Here is an 18869-nt window from a genome sequence, read left to right on the forward strand (position 1 = left end):
GGTTGAGTAAATAATAGGGAGGCAAGTAAATTTTCAGGTTTGAGATCTGTCTTGGCAGCTCTTCGTAGCAGCAGGTTTGATGGACAGCAAGACACTTTATGCCCTGCAATTCTAAGAGAAGCTAAAACAGACAGACAGAAACACACACACACACACACACACACACACACACACACACACACACACACAGGCACTAGAACTTGTAACCATAAAGGAAAAGGTTTGTCCTGGACTTGTTTCTCTGAGGAGCCTTGACTGGTTGCTGTGTTTGGATCCAGGCTGCAGAGATGAAAGCAGTGCGTGAAGCTGAAGGAAAGGCTGAATCTGAGAAGGCTGAGTAAGTTCCTAGGGGCGTGGGTGCTCTGCGTGCTGTGGTTGGTGGACAATATTTGATTGGCAGCTGCCGTTCTATGACTGCAGTAAATAGAAACCTGATTTCTATCAGTGCAAGCAACAGGTATTCTACAAGTACGCCCTGGGCATACTTCTTTTTCTTCATTTTTTTTTAATCTCAGCTCTATAATACACTTATTAACTTTTTAATTCTGATAGTTCATCAGGGTTTCATTGACTGGACAAATTATCAAACATCCACATTTAGCAACTTCATATAACATTGATGGTGGAAGATCTGTGGTGTTTATTGAATAACTACTATATGGCAGGCCTGTTCTTAGCTCTTTTAGACATCACATTTAATTCCTGCCCAAGTTTATAGGAGTAGGAGGCACCACTGCAAATCCTAAGAAGACTCACTTAGTAAGAAAAGGACAATATTTTTGACGGAGAAAAAAAAAAAGAATTGTTAAGTCTAATTCCCAAACAGCAAAAACATATTATATCCATTGTACACGCTGGATCATCAAAATGGTCCCTACTCATTGAATGTAGATTTCATGCCCAGGGAGTGGGCTGACAAGGACCAAGCCTTTCTCCCACATGCTGAGTCGGCCTCTCTCCTCTGTAGCATGGAAGACAGAGAAAAGGAAGACAAAATCAAGGAGGAGGGACAGGCCGAGTACCTGTGGGCAGAAGTGACTGTGAAGAAGACACGGCGGCGCGGTCAGAAGGCTGAGAAGCCGGAAGCCTTCATGGCCAATTTCTTCAAGGGGCTGGAAATCTATCAGACCAAGTTACTGGTAAGCTCTCCGACCCTTCCTCCTCTCTGCTAGAGGCACTGGCCCAGTCGACCTCGGAGCTGGCCACTGATTTGTGTCATTTTTCCTTAGACACACCTTCTCCACTTTCTTATTCCCATTTCTCTCTTCCTGTTCATCTTCCTCTTTCTCTTGTGTTAAAGGAAATGGGGGTTTACCTGGGCACGACTCCCAAGCACATTGACGTGCATTTGCACGGGGACTTAGCTGATCCTGGTTCAAAATTTAAGTAGATCAATCAATTGGGAGGAAGAAAAAAGTTTCCTGTATTGGGTTATGTTGCTCAGTTAGCCCCTAAAACATCATTACTGTAGGTACATGCAAACTTCAGTATAGTATGTAGTGTTCTCTTTCTGATCGGCTGCCCCCAAGATTCACTGGCTGCTCACCAAGGCCTGCACTGTAGGACCCAGGCCTGCACTATAGGACCCAGGCCTGCACTATAGGACCCAGGCCTGCACTGTAGGACCCAGGCCTGCACTGTAGGTGGCACCATCAGTGTGGCCCCAGGCAGTGTCGAGCTCTTCCCCAGCTGCTGCAGCTCCATCCTCAGCGTGCTGAGTTTCCCAGGGAAGACGGCACTGAGGAGAATGGTACACGCTGAGAAAGTGGGTGGAGGAGGTTCCTAGGGCCATGATTCAGAAAGGGACATGAACTCTGGTCCACAATCTGGCTGCATTGTGTACAGCTTGACTCTCTGCTGGTGGCATGTTGAGAGATCTGGTTTACTGGGACAGGATCCAAGGTAAGATTCCTTCAGACATTCTCCTAAGCCACTTTTAAAGAACCGATATTTCCGATTCCCCATAAACAATTTATGCTAACAAGGGCAGGTCCTCGCTAGTAGAGTAGGAACTGAGGCACAGATACCCCTGCAAACCTCTACCCAGGGCACACCTCTCAGTGTCAGACAGGGAGGCTCTCCTTCCTGCCTTTGGCTCTTTGACTTCTCCTTATCTTTTTCTTTTCAGCACTACCTGGCCAGGAATTTCTACAACCTGAGGTTCCTTGCTCTGTTTGTAGCCTTCGCTATCAACTTCATCCTGCTTTTTTATAAGGTGATACTTCCACTGAGGGGTTATTTACCAAATATGCAACAGACTATGCATGCCATACGTAGGGGAAAACTATAACCCAAACTGTTACTCTTACTTGGAACAAAAATTTAAGGTCCAAGGAAATTTCTAAAACAATGACCTCTAAAAAAATGTTTAGCACGGGAGAACTGCCGCCAAGACAACAAATTAGGAAACTGTTTCAACTGTTTGGATTCTTGTTTGATTTAATCTCCAAATATTGAGTGTACCCCATATGCTAGATGCCATGCTAAGAACTATGGGACATTTTGAAACAAATAATAGCCAGGCAGTGGTAACACATGCCTTTAATCCCAGCACTCGGGAGGCAGAGGCAGGTGGATCTCTGTGGGTTCAAGGCCAGCCTGGTCTACAGAGCTAGTGCCAAGACAGGCTCCAAAGCTACACAGAGAAACCCTGTCTCAAAAAACCAAAGTAAAGAAAGGGAAGGAAGGAAGAAAGGAAGGAAGGAAGGAAGGAAGGAAGGAAGGAAGGAAGGAAGGAAGGAAGGAAGGGAGGGGAAGAAACGAAAGAAGGAAGAAAGGAAGGGAGGAAAGAAAGAAAGAAAGAAAGAAAGAAAGAAAGAAAGAAAGAAAGAAAGAAAGAAAACAGTTCTTTCCTTGAAAAATAGGCTATCATAGAATCCATGGGTGTTGAAACATGAAAAACCATCATGAAGGACATGTTAGTAGATGTTAGGAACAGAGAGTTTCCTCACCATAATTGAAGATTCTGAACACGGATAAGTGGGTCTTGCATGTTGCATGTAAATGGTTGTTAATGAATTAAAGAACAGTCATAGATTCTTGACATAGTTTTTCTGTCTTTCTGATGGTTCTAAAACTAACAATCCAACTTGTTACAAAACAGTGTTTTCTCCACATCAACCTTCAGTATGACAAACTATTGACTTTTGTTGCCCATAGAAGAAAAGCAGTATTCTATAGTTAAGTGTGTGTAGCTGATTTAAAACATACTAAGGTTGAGGGGAATCCATTCATGCAGGTGGAGACCGCCAACAGGTACTTGACGCTATAGGATAAAAGCTGAGAGTCGTTTGCAGAAACAGAAGGGGAAGCCACGAATAAGGGGAAGAATGGAAACTATGAAATGTGTGTAAATTGTGTTTGTGCCCCACATGGACCTGTTGCTCCTTTCTCCTTCACCATAGAATTACAGCACAGATAATAAAAGGCCCGAAATTTAATGGTTTTGCTTCCTTTTCAAGAGATAGGATTTGATTCTACCTAATTCTTTTTTGCAACTATTAGAAACACTGGGGATTCCTATCAGTAAGTTACCTAAAGGCCCCCTTTACTCAGCAGGTAACATTGGGTTGGTAATATTTGCATGTATTAACATAAACTCTATAGGAAGTGCCCAGTGACTGAGGCTCCTTCTGATAGTTATGGGTGTGTGTCTTGGGCCAGGTCACTGAAGAACCTTTGGAAGAAGAGACGGAGGATGTTGCAAACCTGTGGAATTCCTTTAACGATGAAGATGAGGAAGAAGCAATGGTATTCTTTGTTCTTCAGGAGAGCACTGGGTACATGGCCCCAACACTGCGTGCCCTGGCCATTGTCCACACCATTATCTCTCTGGTCTGTGTGGTGGGATATTACTGCCTGAAGGTGAGCATTCTAGCCATCTGTCCCTCTAGGTCTTCTCTGACTTCTTGAGGAAGAAGTGTCATTTTTGAGTACCACCAGCTCTTTGTCCTTGACGGCGCTAGAAGAGCAAAGCTGGTGGGATGTTACAAGTGTTGTCCCTCAGGGACTGCTTGCAACTGCAGGGGCTCAGTCGCCAACTGGAGGCTTTTAAATGAAAATCTGCAAAGTGAGCTATAGACACTCTTGCTGCAGGAGAAGCATTCCAGACACCTCAGCATCAGAGTCATTGCACTAAGGCACAAATGATATTAGCCATGAGAGCTCCTTGTGATCTCTGAGTTGCTGTTGGAGTTTTATAAAATGTGCCTTTCCATTAGGTTGTATTCATTTGATACCCAAGATAGAGCTCAGAGCTGTGCCCCTGTGTCAGTTACCTACATTACATAAGAGACCACTCGAGCATCTTCTCCCTCTCAGTCTGTGGACACAGTCAGTCATTCTCTGCTCCATGTGGCAGGGTTGTGTCTGCAGTCTTTTGGGATCTCAAGTAGGTGAGAATGGCGAGGATGATGTGTTCCTGTGTCTGGTGTCTTAGCAGGTGAACAGCTAGGATGCAGGTCTCTGCTAGAGTAGCGGGAGTCCATCTCCCCTCTCTCCATGTAGACACAGAGCATCTCCCGCTCCTCATGGACCCTCCATGTAATCTCTGCAGGAGGGTGGATTTCTTTTATGAATGACTTAGAATTTCCCTGAAGATCACAAAAGTGGAAAATGCTAGTCCCTCTTAAGAATCAGGCCCGAGATTGTCGATGTCATTTCCACCATCCTCTATTGGTTAAAGCAAGTCACGTGATAACCCAGATTCCCAGCTGCATTTGGAGGTTGCTCAAGTCATGAACAAGGAAGCATCACTCATTTGGGCCATCTTTAGATACGGCTGTAGGTACATCAATCTTCATTCATTCAGTTTTGTGTTCTGTGCTCATTTCTGTTTCTAGACCATGACTGTGTAAATTACTTTTCTTGTTACTATAAAAACACGTGTCCTATTTTGGATCACAGTTTGAAGGTACAATCCATCGTGATGGGGAAGGTAGGGCAGTGAGAGATGGTCCAGCTGTGGTAGCAGGAAGGTGAGACAGCTGTTCACACTGCCGTCAGAAAACCGCGAATGCTGGTGATCCACTCATTTTCTCCTTTTTACTCAGTCCGGGACCCGAGTCTCATGGGATAGCGTCACCCAGTTTCAGGGTATATCTTTCCTCACCACTTAAACCTTCAAGATGTATCTTTTCTCATCAGTTAGACCTCTCTGGAAACACCTTCACAGACAGGCCTAGCTGTCTGTCTCCTTGCAATGCTAAGTCTTGTCAAGTCTACAGCCAAGCTTAACCATCACACCAAATTTTATAAGTACTTTTTTTTGTTACATTTCCCCCTTTAATTTATAACACTAATTTATCTTCTTTGAATGAATCCAAGACATGTATTCCTATCTTTGTGTCCCTTTCTTCTCCTGGTGAAATAGCGTCACATGAGAACTCACCTCCTCTCCTAGAGAAAACGCGTGCTTCCCTGCTATACTGAGTCTGCCACTGTAACCCTTAAAGCATGGACTCTGGAGCCAGGCTGTCTGGATTGGACTCCTAACTGTTGGGCCATGTGACCTTCCTAGTGCTGTTTCTACATCAAAAATGAGTACTAGAATAATACTACATTCTAGAAAAATAAATGCATTCATATGTACAAAAATACCAAGAAAATTGACAACAGTAAACCCAGAAGCATGTTTGCTATTTCTGGATCTGACATCCAAGAGCTTGTGAGATGAGGTGCAGATACACTGGTGACCTTAGAAGACAGAGTGGATTAAAATTCGAAAGATGTCCAAACACCTTGAAGGACGAAGCGGAGTGTTTGTCACCCGGATATCAGGAGTGCACTGTATCTTGGCGATCACATTTTCTAGCATCTCCCAAGCAGACAGCAGAGCAGCTTCAGCTCTGCTTCCCTGCCCGTGTCACCCGTGAGCAAGAGCAGCCACTGGCTCCTCATGGTGTGTCACGCCCAATGTCAGCTCTTTGCCACCTTCCTGTCATTGGTAGGGAGGAATACTGGCATTCTACTGGTTTTTCTTTTACCTCTTTTTTATCCAGTCCCATGCCCCAGCCCATGGGATGTTTCCACCTTCAGGGTAGGCCTTTTCTCCTCAGTTAAACCTCCCTGGAATGTCCTCAAAGACACAGTGTTTCCCCTGCATCATCCTGAGGTTGATCAAGTTGACTGTGAAGACTAACTATCACAACATACACCATGCCATACTACCAGATCGAGTCTACATTAGTGTGCTGGTATACATATCACCTGGGAGTGTGCTGGCATACACCTGTAATCATAGTACCTAGGAGTGTGCTGGCATACACCTGTAACCATAGCACCTGGGAGTGTGCTGGTATACACACCTGTAACCATAGCACCTGAAAGTGTGCTGGTATACACCTGTAACCATAGCACCTGGGAGTGTGCTGGCGTACACCTGTAACCATAGCACCTGAAAGTGTGTTGGCATATACCTGTAGCCATAGCACCTGGGAGTGTGCTGGTATACACACCTGTAACCATAGCACCTGAAAGTGTGCTGGCATACACCTGTAGCCATAGCACCTGGGAGTGTGCTGGTATACACCTGTAACCATAGCACCTGGGAGTGTGTTGGCATATACCTGTAGCCATAGCACCTGGGAGTGTGCTGGCGTACACCTGTAACCATAGCACCTGGGAGTGTGCTGGCATACACCTGTAATCATAGCACCTGAGAGAGTGAAATAGGAGGACTGCCATGAATTTGAGATCATACTGGACTAAACAGTAATTTCCAGACCAGATTGAACTACATAAATAAGATCTTATCTTTGAAAAAGTTACAATTATGTACTACAACTACCCATATGCCCCCTTAACTCATGATTTCAGCTACTCACAATAAACTGTGGTCTAAAAAATTAAGTAAAAGTTCAATGAATAAGCAAAATATAAATGTTAAATTATGTTATTGTAAGTAGTAGGATGAAGCTGTACACAATCTTATTCTGTCCTGTTTGGAGCAGGAATCACCCCTTGGTCCAGTGTATTCACACAGTATATTCTACCCGCCCGCTAGGCACTTAGCCCTCTCAGTTATCACAACTGATTGCTGACTGCTGATTGGCAAGGCAGCACAGAACTCATATTTGAGTAATTCTTATTTTAGTCTGGAACTAAACATGGTCTTTTCAGGATTTGTGCACGTCTTACTATAGTCAGCTATCTAACCTTCAAGAGTGGCTCAGATCAGCTCAACTTTTGGAGGGGTAGGTGTATTAGCCAAGGAGTGGAATTTACTTAGTATTGACCATACAGCTAGTTACTGTAAAAAAAAAATCCCAGTATAGGGCTTAGAGACAAGGCTCAACAGTTAAGAGCACTTGCTGCTCTTCCAGAGGAACTGGATTTAAGCCCCAGCAACCACATGACCACTCACAACCACCTGGTACTCTGGTTTCAGGACATGTGATGTTCTCTTATGGCTTCCTTGGGCACTAGGCATGCAGATGGTTCACAGACATACAAGCTTGTATTAGATATTAAAATATGCATTAAATCCCAGTATAAAGGGTTACTGCCATTGCTCAGGCAGGTTGATTTGTGACAGGTCCTGGGAAAGGTGCATTAGGCACAAACCTCTAGGTCATGAATGTCTTCTCGTTTGCAGGTGCCTCTGGTAGTATTCAAAAGGGAGAAAGAAATTGCCAGGAAGCTGGAATTCGATGGTCTGTATATCACCGAACAGCCATCTGAAGATGACATCAAGGGGCAGTGGGACCGCTTGGTGATCAACACACCGTAAGTGCCCTTCATTCTGATCCTATGAAAGCAAAAGTGCCTGTGTTATCACCAAGGGCAGATGGCACACTCTCTACCAGCACATTCACAACTATGAAAACTGTAAGCTAAATTCTGGTGGTGAGAGTAAAGAAATAGAAACGAACACATGAGCGAAGGCAACCATGTTCAGACTTATTGCTGTTTCGATTAAGATGCGCATATTAGATAGGATCCTGACCCTAGGGGAATTATTTCCTACTCAGAGATGATTAAGGAAACTGAGAGGCAGGTCTAGATAGGTAGAACCAAACTAATCAGTCTCTAGGAAGGGAAGGCTTTGGGAGAAATAATAGGCGCCATAAAAATCTAACCTCTGTCCCTGCCTGCCGATTCCTGTCCATCTCCTCATAGAAGAAACAACAAAAGAGGATTAATTTTCTCATCTTTTGCCATTAAATTACAGACATTTTGGGTAATATTAAGTACTTTAATACTCTGAGAAATGTTCTGTCTGATTATCCAGGACATGTGAGTCTGGGACAATGTGATACCGTGGGAAAGTGCTAGTAAAAAAGGCCATTCTGTTTCTAGAACTTACCTGAGACACCGAGAACAAGGCACTCATGTTCCAAGGCGAGATCGGCCAGTACTGTTTATTTGTGAGCAGGGACATCCATGAACAAGTAGAGCAACTATCATAAAAGTTGATCTGTTTTCACAGCAAGGGCATCATGGGAGGGGCGATTCTGTCAATAGCTTCTCACTCTACCACAGTCGCGCATAGATGCCTTGTCTCTTCTTAAAGCTTGGTTGTAAATTAAAATTTAAATGAAACATAATGTAATATTTACTTATTTTATGAAAAGAGTATTGTAATTCAACATACGTATATTATAAAATAAGGGGCATTTCTATGGACTAAGATATCACTTCTGGTCTTTACATTTTCTCTAGTTATTCTGAACTGATAATGAGTTGTTATAGACTGTATTTTTCCTATTGTGCTACATAGAATTACTGGGTCTTGGTGCCTATTGTCTACTCTGAGTTTTCCTGTTTTTATATTGTGAGGCACACACGTATACAAGGACCTATCAAATATGTATATTTATTTTAATAGAGAGTAACAAACCCCAGAGATTAAAATTAGAACATTGTTGCTAGCTTGAAAGCCCTGTTTTCCTCCCAGGCATGCTCCCATAACTAACATATTCCATAATATCCATTAGTGGTCAATGGAATTGATCATTAAGTAGTTGCTAGTGCTATTATATATGGGGTCATTATCTTGCTTTTTTTTTTCCCACGAGAAATGACAGCAAGACAGGATTTCTGATCAAGCCGTCATTATCTTGCTTTAACTTACATTTTAAGCAGTTCTTTGTGCCTAAACACATGATTTCACTTTAAATATTCTAGACTCTATGTACATGGGATTGTCATGTTATGTTATACTGGTAGAGAATCTTTTATTCATCATTATGTGTCATTTCTGATTCTCAGTGAACTCACCTATGTTGACAAGTTGTCCCCCAAACTGTAATGTTTTCCATGTAAGTGTATTTACAAGCAAGACTTGGTGTGTTTTCCTGATAGTAGCTATTTCATCTGATTCTGGCTCCCACTGTTAAGAACAGCACTACCATAAAATCCCTGCGTCTGTGCAGAAGTGAAAGAGCTCTTCCTCTGAGGGGAGTTTGCTCGAGAATAAGGCATGTTGTTCCGGTATACATTATAAACAGTGCTATACAGACACTTTCTACTTCTGCACCTGTTTGCCAGCACTGTCTCAGGTAATTGTGGTGATCTGGTAGGCGTGTAATGGCACCTCATTATACATTTGCCAATTACTAAAGAGGCTAAGGATTTAAACATATTCTTTACGCATTTTCCTCTTTTTAACTTTTTTTCTTATTTATTAACAATTTCCACCTCTCCCTGCCTCCCTTTTCCCTCCTCTTCCCCCCTCCCCCTCCCTCTCTAGTCCTAAGAGCAGTCAGGGTTCCCTGCCCCGTGGGAAGTCCAAGGACCTCCCCCCTCCATCCAGGTATATAAAGGTGAGCATCCAAACAAACCAGGCTCCCACAAAGTCAGTCCATGCAGTAGAATCAAAACCCAGTGCCATTGTCCTTGGCTTCTCAGTCAGCCCTCATTGACAGCCACATTCAGAGGGTCCAGTTTGATCACATGCTCCATCACTCCCAGTCCAGCTGGCCTTGGTGAGCTCCATTTTCTTCTGCAAGTCGGTTCTCTAGGGCATAAAGAAAATAACAATGTGAAAATGTATGTTCTACCCTCAAGGAACTTCTTGACCTTAGCCTTAGTAAGGGAACAAGACACTCAAAATTGAGACCAAGATAAGATCATGTCCATGAAATAATCTTAAACACAGCCCTTTAACATTTATTGTGGAATATTATACTCGGTACAAAACAGGACCAAGAGACAAGGTGTGTGCTGGAGAAAGCTGGTCATGGTGACCCAGATGTATAATCCCAGTACTTAGAAACAGAGAGGAAGATCACTTTAAGTTTGAACCTAGCTTTTTCTGTGTAGTGAGTTCTACATCAGCCAGGGCTACACAATAAAACCTTACCTAAAAAAGAGACAAGAAAAAATGGGGATGGGGTTCAAGGTGGTGGAGGAAAGATGGCTTGGTTTTTACTCTCGTAGACTCTAAATGTCATGCACAAAAAAATCAAGTAGCAATGCATACACAAGAGAGTAAAAATAATTTTGATCTTATAAATAAATGTTTATTGGCAGTTTATTCTATAGTACCAGCATTTGTTTTTAATTGACAATTAGATCATTAATATGAATAAACTATTTAAACAACTAAAACAAATCTGTGGAAAAATTTTTATCCTCAAGACTGCCATCCTTTTGGGAGAGGATGACTTTCTTATCATGAGCTGGTGGTCTTTGGAGGATTGGAGACTGCTGTGTGACTCACACTCACAAAGAATGACCCAGATAAAGGAAAACAAAGTAAGAATGCATATAGCAAGGCTTGGCTTTGCTCCAAAAGCGGCCCTGTGAGAAACCCCAGGAAGGGTCTGTTTATTCTAACTGGAAGCAACACATTTTAAGCATTTTTGCTAGCATTCCAAAGGATGGCAATTTTTGTTTGTTTGTTTAATGAGAAGAAAAAAACTTAGAATAGAACTAGAGAAAATTCCAGGCAGAGAAACATGATGCCTCTGAGAGGGCTGGAATGTCATGGAACAAGATGCCACCTCTAAAAGAGAGGGACCTAAGTCCTGGAAGGAAGTAGGTACCACACGAGTATATGGTGGTGAAAGTGAGTAGAGGGTCATGGGGTCAATAAAAACTCTTTCTAAATTAGCTTAAGTTCCTTCTGACTGGGACACCGATGTAAGAGAGCTTGTCTATGTGTCCTGGCACACCCCTCACCATCCCATCTCTCCAGTCACTGACAGTCATGGAATGGGAAACATACATTTCCTTCTGGTTTTTGTTTCTGATGTATACTAGGATCCAGGTAGATGGGTCAAGAAACATCTGGATTTGTGGCCCTGGAGGAACAGCGGAGGGTGATGATGAGGCCCTCTGGGGCTGTGATAACACGCTTATCCAGGAGCACGACACAAGGGGAGCAGGGAAGGGAGTGTGCAAAGTAGGATTGGTTTTCAAGAACGAAAAACCAACAACATATGTTTCTTGCTAGTGCGCCATCATGGTTCCTTGTTCTTAACCCAATTTTGAGACAGAAACTGCAGAGTGGCTTCCCAAGTTCCTCAGCTGAAACAAAGCAGCAGAAGAGCAAGGCTGGGGCCTGGGATGACTCTGAACATCAATCACAGCCTGAGTTCATCAGTGAGCGGGACAGAAATCCAAGCGATCAGAGATCCAGACGTTCAAACTGGAAAGTTCCATGATGCATTTGCCTTGAAGTTAATAATTAAGAACCTGTCTTTTTCGCCTTTGTTTTCAGATCTTTTCCTAATAACTACTGGGACAAGTTTGTGAAGAGGAAGGTATGTCTCTCTGGGGGCGGAGGTATGTGTGTGTATGTGCGCGGTGAACTGTCTACACTCTTTGTGTACTAATATGATGAAATGTGATGTCAGGCTTAAGATGGCGTCTGGAGACTCAGCTGCAGAGGTCTTGCACATGTGGGCCTCTGCTTTGTTCCCATACCCGTCTGCCTGCAGCACCTGCACACAACCCATGCTGCTTTCTCCACGTTAGGCTCCTTTTCTCTCCAGAGAGACAGGAACTTAAAAAGAAGTTTCCCTTTGATTGCATCATCTCTTTAGTTTTCTCTAGGGGTGACTTTTTCCTTTTCCAGTCAGTTTTGAATGGCATCTTGTTTAACCTGTTGAAAAAGTTCAGCATGGCAAAACTCCGAAGACCTCAAAGCTGGAGAACAGTTGGGAGGTGGTGGTGTAGCTACAGCCCACCCTGCCATTTCTCTGGTTTAGGTAATCAACAAGTATGGAGATCTCTACGGAGCGGAGCGCATTGCGGAACTCCTGGGTTTGGATAAGAATGCCCTCGACTTCAGCCCAGTAGAAGAGACCAAAGTGGAGGCGGCCTCTCTGGTGTCATGGTACAGATCTCAGGAGCTCGAGTCCAAGTGGCAAAGACAAACTCTTTGTTTTCCATCCTCTCCAGTGAGCTAGAGGGGAAAATAAAGCATGTCTTTGGTTTTCTTACAAGTTGGGAAAGGACTGCGTTAAAGGATTCCATGGCCAATCAGTCCTTATGCCCCAGAGTCCAAAGACTAAGGTTTCCAGATGCATGACTCAAACCATTCTTTGTCTCTGAGAAGTCTATGTAACCTGAAGAAAAGTTGAAGCTGTATTTATATTATTCACCCTAAGAAAATTTCCCCTTTATTAAGCACTTAACTAACATTGACATTTCTAAGTTATGAAATTACTGTTCCTCTTTAGGCTAAGTTCCATCGACATGAAGTACCATATTTGGAAGCTGGGGGTGGTTTTCACTGACAATGTAAGTACAGTACCAGAAAAAACAAGATCTTGAGCCCTAAGTCAGGGGATCTTGTTGGATTCCACAGGGAATAAGCAAGCCCTGAGGTTTCTCATTGTAGCCTCCCTGGGTAACCATGGATCAGGTGCCTGAGAGGTGCTAGGGAAAACGCTGCCTCATGCAATAGTATAACACGAAAAGGGGCTCCATTGTAAGACCTTGGGACAACTTATAGCACCTCAGCACCTATGCCCCCCTTTCTTCACGTTGTTCCTCAAAATGAGGGGAATGTAGTTTAATGAGTGTACCGTATCATGAATGCCTGGAAAATCGCCAGTTTTCTCCCATTTCTCCAGTCCTTTCTCTACCTTGCCTGGTACACAACCATGTCTGTCCTGGGCCACTACAACAACTTCTTCTTTGCTGCTCACCTGTTGGATATTGCAATGGGCTTTAAGACCTTGAGGACGATCCTGTCTTCTGTAACTCACAATGGCAAACAGGTATTGGGTCTGTACTTACTTGTAACAATGTACAGGAAAGGGGGAAACGCAGTAAGCAAGTGTATGTCTTGGGGAAAAGAATTTGTCCTGGTGTGGAATGCTTCTTTCCTGGACAAACACTTGAACTAGTAGCAGTTCTTTTTGTCGAATCCATAGCCAACTGATGATGGAACATCAAAGTTAGGATCAGCTAGAAGAATAAGGAAGGGCTGAGCAGAGTAAGGACATAGCAGAATCACTTTTATGAACCTACCCTTTCCTCCATGTCTCTTATTTACCCCTGGGAGATAATTAGTGTATGTATAACGCTCCCAGGGACTTCAAACATGTGTTCCTAGTAATAAGTAAGTTAATATGTATACTTTTAATATACATTTACACATAATATGCATGCATACATGTAATGTGTACCTCTACATGGCTAAACAAAGAATTGACTTTGACAATATGTAGAAGACTGGCTATAACAATGACTATAGTCATATTAAAAGCCTCTAGTGCACTCTCCTATTTTGCAAACTCACAACCGTTCATCATGTTCTTCTTCAACAAGTATAGTTAAGTATGTGTGAGACATACTCCGTCATACTTCTAAACCTTTGTATGGGACAGAGCAACAAGAAATTTAAAATATGCCAAGATTATGCCATGTTTCAGGTTCTGCGTCTCATAACTACTTTATAAGATAGATGTTAATCTCAAAAGAATTCAGGCTAAGAGGCTGTGTGACCCCCCTCCCCGCAAAGACTACACAGCTGGTATCTGGCAGAGCTTAGGTCCAACAATCCCTTTGCTTTCCTTTGCTAGGAGGTCCTGATTCTCCCTCTCTTCTAAAGCACTTCCTATGAGATCTGTTCCCTGAGAAATGCATAACTTCATCCCTTAGAGGGCCAACAATACATCAATTTTGCTGCTTACCTTAGCTTTTGTGCCTATTCCTTTGTGTGCAGCTGCTCAGAAGCCAACGATCTACACTGTTTATCTTGCCTCCAGTCCAGTTTCTCGTCCCTGCTGGAATGGGTCGCAGAGGCAGGTCCCTCGGACTCCACATTCATGTGCTGAACCCCTGGCCTCCTTATATAGCATGGAACTAAAATGTCCTGTGACACCATGGTGGACCCAAGCAGACTTCTTGGTTCAACCATTGTAATATTTGCAGTAACTTCAAAGCTGGGGTGATTGTGCAGGTTATGGCTGGGTTACAATACAGCTGAGGGGGAGCCACCAGTCTGAGGAGACTTAGATTTCCTCAGCAGCAGCTTAGAAAAGCAGCTTTGGAAAACAAGCAGCTCTGTAAATGCAACAGAACCCTCTCACAGCACCGTCCCTTGGATTCACAGGTACATTTGCCCTTCGCCTATGTATAAAACCACACTCCAGGCATTAGTGTGGTGCAGATGCCTCCAGAAAATACTAGATTGGTGACTTAGTAATGAATCTATGGCTTCAGGCTCTTGAGGCTGAAGCGTAATATGAAAGTGCTAACTGGCTTGGTCTCCTTTGAGGTTTTTCTCCTTGTTTTGTGCACAGCTCCGCTCTACTGTCATTGCACACAACTGTCCCTCTGGGTGCATGTGTTTTAGATCATCTGGCTCCTAATCTCCTTTTATAATGACATTGGGCTGGGGACCACGTTCATAGCCTCATTATAAGTTAACCTCTCTAAACACTGCCTCCAAATAGTCACGTCCTGAGATGCTAGCGATTAGGACTCCACACATCAACCACAGGGAGGTTGAGGCTCAGCCCTGACACTCCACCTATGAACTCTTCCCTCCTGATAAGCCTGGTCAAGCGGTTCTCTACATCATGTCACCCTTAACTACTGGGGGTCCCATGACCCTTCCAGGGTTGAAATTCCACTCCTCTCCATCTCCGTTTTCTCATCCCTAGCTGGTTCTGACTGTTGGTCTCCTGGCTGTGGTTGTCTACCTCTATACTGTGGTGGCTTTCAACTTCTTCCGCAAGTTCTATAACAAAAGTGAAGATGATGATGAGCCGGATATGAAGTGTGACGACATGATGACAGTGAGTACCCCGGCCATGGCCACACGGCCTCTCTGGAAGAGAAAGGCCAAAAGAAAGCAGCGTCTTGGAGAGATGGGGCTGATGTAATGGTGTCATCACACTGTGGGAGCCAAGGGGTACCAGTCCTTCTCTCACTTTGGGATGAGGATTAGACATGCCAGGAGTGAACACATCTGAATTTCATGGCAGTACAGCGTTCGTTTTCGTCTCTGAAAACTGGGAGTGAAGTTCCAAAGATCAGAGATTCTTATTTCAGCCATTCATCTGGCTCCTTTCAAAACAGATACCAAAGGCTAAGAGCATGACACAGCAGGACAAGGCGTGTCTGTCAAGTGTGGGGGATCCTGTCCGGCCCTGTCGGAATGAAAGGCACAGCTGGGTGGGGGAACACATGCTGTAGAGGCAGCAGTGGCATCTTCTTCTAGGGCTTATCACAGTCTAACTTCAGGGAAAGACATGCTAGGTAAAGGTCTGGGAGCATTTCTCTATAAACAGGTAATGCTTATTGGCTAAAACTCCCCTTATGCTGTCTTGGGACAAGACAGCAATGCCAATCATCAGAACGCCAATGCACCTGGCACCTGACACCTGGCTTCAGGCTACTCCATGCTCTGGATTTGCCCCTTCTCTCTGAGCCTAAGGCAGAGGGTAAAGGAGAAGTGTGACTGGCTAAATGAAGCAGTACTCGGATAAACATAAACACATGTGTCAAAGAAAGTCGATCGCAGGTTGAGTGTATTGAGTGTTCCTTATCCAAATTCTTGGGACCATAAGTGCTTCAGATTGAGGAATACCTGCATATATCCTATGTCTTAAAGAGTAGGACCAAAATCTAAACATGAAATTCATCAGCTCCCTTTATATTTTAAAGCCAAAAACTGAAAGCAGTTTTACACAAGTGTATTTAGGATGTACTTTGACAGTGAACATGATGTGAGGTCAGGTGATGAAAGTTTGACCTGGGGAGGTGTCATGATAGCATTTGAACAGTGTTATGCTTAAAAACATGCTGATTTCAGGTTAGGGATGCTCAACCCATACTTGATGGAAATTCTTGGAAAGTATCCAGGGGATAAAGAAGTAGAAAGAGTCTAAAAATCAGGTTGGCAGTCTTGAAATTCAACAAGACAAAGCCAATAGCTGGTATATGCCATACCATCAGGCCTTAACAACCTTTTATTATATGCATCACAATTCAAAGTAGGTTTTCAAAAGTATTAAAACATTTTCCATTCTGGTAGACAGCAAGCTGGGTGCAGTGGACAGCAAAGGCCAGCACCACTGAAGAAGGTCCCTGCTCCCGGTTCAGAACTGTCATGCTTAGGTGTGTAGTGTGACGTGACTATGCTCCTGGAGAGCCGTTCCCCTTTCACCTGAACTGCCACCACCATCTTCCCTAGTGCTACCTCTTCCACATGTATGTGGGAGTGAGAGCGGGTGGCGGCATTGGTGATGAAATTGAAGACCCTGCTGGTGACCCTTACGAGATGTATCGCATCGTCTTTGACATTACCTTCTTCTTCTTCGTCATTGTCATCTTGTTGGCCATCATTCAAGGTATGGTTGTCAATGACAATACATAGGAGTTGGATTAAATAAATCTAGTTTGTTTTGCTTTTCTATATCCATCAAGTGATTGTTTTACAAAGAAGTTTTTTTCCCTAATTCATCTAACTTGTCAATTTAACAATTCACTGAGCACTTACTGTCTGTGAAGTCTTGTAAATAGAGAGCCAAAGAGCCCCCTAGACAATTTCAAAAAACTTGAGGGCATGCACAGAGTACTCCTCACCCTAAATTATGTCTTCATCCCTCCTGCTTCCTAGATGTCTCCTGCGGTTGCCTTACCCTTTTCTTTGTTCGCCCATGTGGAGAGGTGTGGAAACAGGAGAGAAAGGAGCTATAAAAATATGACATGTCTTATTGTCTTTTAGAGCAGATAGGAAGGTACTGATATTTTAGTCAACAGTTTGCTAAGAACTGAAGAAGCAAAGATGATAAATTTAATTTGAGTCATTCTGAAATGTGGTGCTGATATTTAAGTGTTGAGGACTCAGAAGCAAAGACGATGAGAGAAGACATTGATCAAAGACAATGAGAACACATGATCGATATCCAGGGGATCAGGAGGAGAAAGAGTTAAGGGAAGCAGCTGTCAGCACCGAAGCACAGGAAGAGAAACAGTGAGAACTGACTAGCCAGGACCAAGTGCTTGAAAACATAGCCCTTTCCCCCCTTTAATTTTGCTGTAATTGACAAGCTCAGTTTGATAATTCATTTTTTTTTGACAAATCAAAATGGGCTCTGCCACTTCTCCCCCCGAGACTATGGTGCAGAAGAAGGTACTCTGTCCTTTGTATTTAAAATCCAGGTCTGATTATTGATGCTTTTGGAGAGCTGAGAGACCAGCAGGAACAAGTGCGTGAAGACATGGAGGTATCATTCTTTCTACTTTATTTCAACCCCACACAGGTTCCTCAGACCATAGACAGGGCTATTAATTAGGGCCGTCCCTAAGCAAAACTACTAAAACTTTCCATGCCTGTTGTCTCGCTTCCCCTGCACCAAGCTACCAGCCCTGGGCATTAATGCCCTGTGTGCTACACCTTCCCATGCCTGACACACAGCTGCCTCCTGTCTCATACTGGAGGGAGCAGCATTAGCAAGGTAGGATGAGTAAGGGCCTAATAGCCCAAAGCATTAAAGAGGAAGGCAGCTTTCCTTGTCCCCAGTTCAGCAGGCTGCCAGCGGTTTTCCTTCCTCTGCAGCTATGCGTACGAAGGTGGTTTCCTTTTGTTTGTTTTCATAGACGAAATGCTTCATCTGTGGCATTGGCAACGACTACTTTGACACAACCCCTCATGGTTTTGAAACACATACGCTGCAAGAGCACAACTTGGCCAATTACTTGTAAGTAGTCTGGTGAAGGTTGTCATCTTCAGGACAAAACAAAATAACTCTGTCACAAAGTCCAGTCTGCTCATGTTGTTTCTCCCTTTCTGTTTGGAAGAGGTAGACAAGATCAGTAAAGGAACACTCTGTGTGGTGATCTGGAACTCTCTATGTGGTGATCTGCCAGCTAAATAAATGTGCCAGGAAAAGAATGTTACACTGGCCCAGGTCTTCAGTATGACAGAAGTATGAAATTCTCACTCTCAGTAGAGGGAGGGGAAGAAGCTGTCACCGTTAGTCATTTCTGTGTGCCAGGACCAAGATAAAATCTAGTACTACCCTGTGAAAACTCAAGGTCTGGGGCTCAGGCTCTGCTACCATGCATGGCACTTTCTTCACTTTCTCTTCCTTTACCAGTATCATGCTCTCCTTTCCCCAAGGGTACGCAACTTCTAGGAAGCATCTCTGAAGTCATATAATATGAGCTGAGAGTGTATGACACTTGTGTGTCACAGACAGAGTCAAATCTTTGATCATTTAGCACAAGTGAAACCACACTGCCTTTCCCGAGGTTTTCACCATGAGAAACAAAGCAATCTCCTGGGAGAAGGAGTATGAACGGAAAGCAAACATTGTGCACCTTTTACATGGCTCATCCTCGATGTATGATTTCAAGTCTAATTTTTAACATGATAAAAAGACCTATTGATAATGTTATGGAAAAGGTCGGGCTTTTCTTTTATAGTAAGCAAGATAGCTTGCAAGTGGGTTTAGCTC

At 43.6% G+C, this 18869-nt stretch overlaps 1 protein-coding gene across 1 annotated transcript in view; it reads left to right on the forward strand.

Annotated features, from left to right (window-relative positions):
* Ryr3 (ryanodine receptor 3) overlaps positions 1 to 18869 on the forward strand; it is a 369298-nt gene that overhangs the window by 348141 nt on the left and 2288 nt on the right. The window contains exons 90-102 of the mRNA XM_087910876.1: positions 279 to 337; positions 968 to 1139; positions 2129 to 2215; positions 3664 to 3864; positions 7595 to 7725; positions 11666 to 11708; positions 12156 to 12283; positions 12630 to 12690; positions 13026 to 13172; positions 15066 to 15200; positions 16601 to 16757; positions 17572 to 17636; positions 18010 to 18110. Coding sequence (XP_087767002.1) covers positions 279 to 337; positions 968 to 1139; positions 2129 to 2215; positions 3664 to 3864; positions 7595 to 7725; positions 11666 to 11708; positions 12156 to 12283; positions 12630 to 12690; positions 13026 to 13172; positions 15066 to 15200; positions 16601 to 16757; positions 17572 to 17636; positions 18010 to 18110 — 1487 coding nt within the window. The remainder of the gene's footprint in view (positions 1 to 278; positions 338 to 967; positions 1140 to 2128; positions 2216 to 3663; positions 3865 to 7594; positions 7726 to 11665; positions 11709 to 12155; positions 12284 to 12629; positions 12691 to 13025; positions 13173 to 15065; positions 15201 to 16600; positions 16758 to 17571; positions 17637 to 18009; positions 18111 to 18869) is intronic.

Source organism: Myodes glareolus, chromosome 10, assembly GCF_982192425.1.
Source record: "Myodes glareolus chromosome 10, mMyoGla1.1, whole genome shotgun sequence".
Classification (NCBI taxonomy): Eukaryota; Metazoa; Chordata; class Mammalia; order Rodentia; family Cricetidae; genus Myodes; species Myodes glareolus.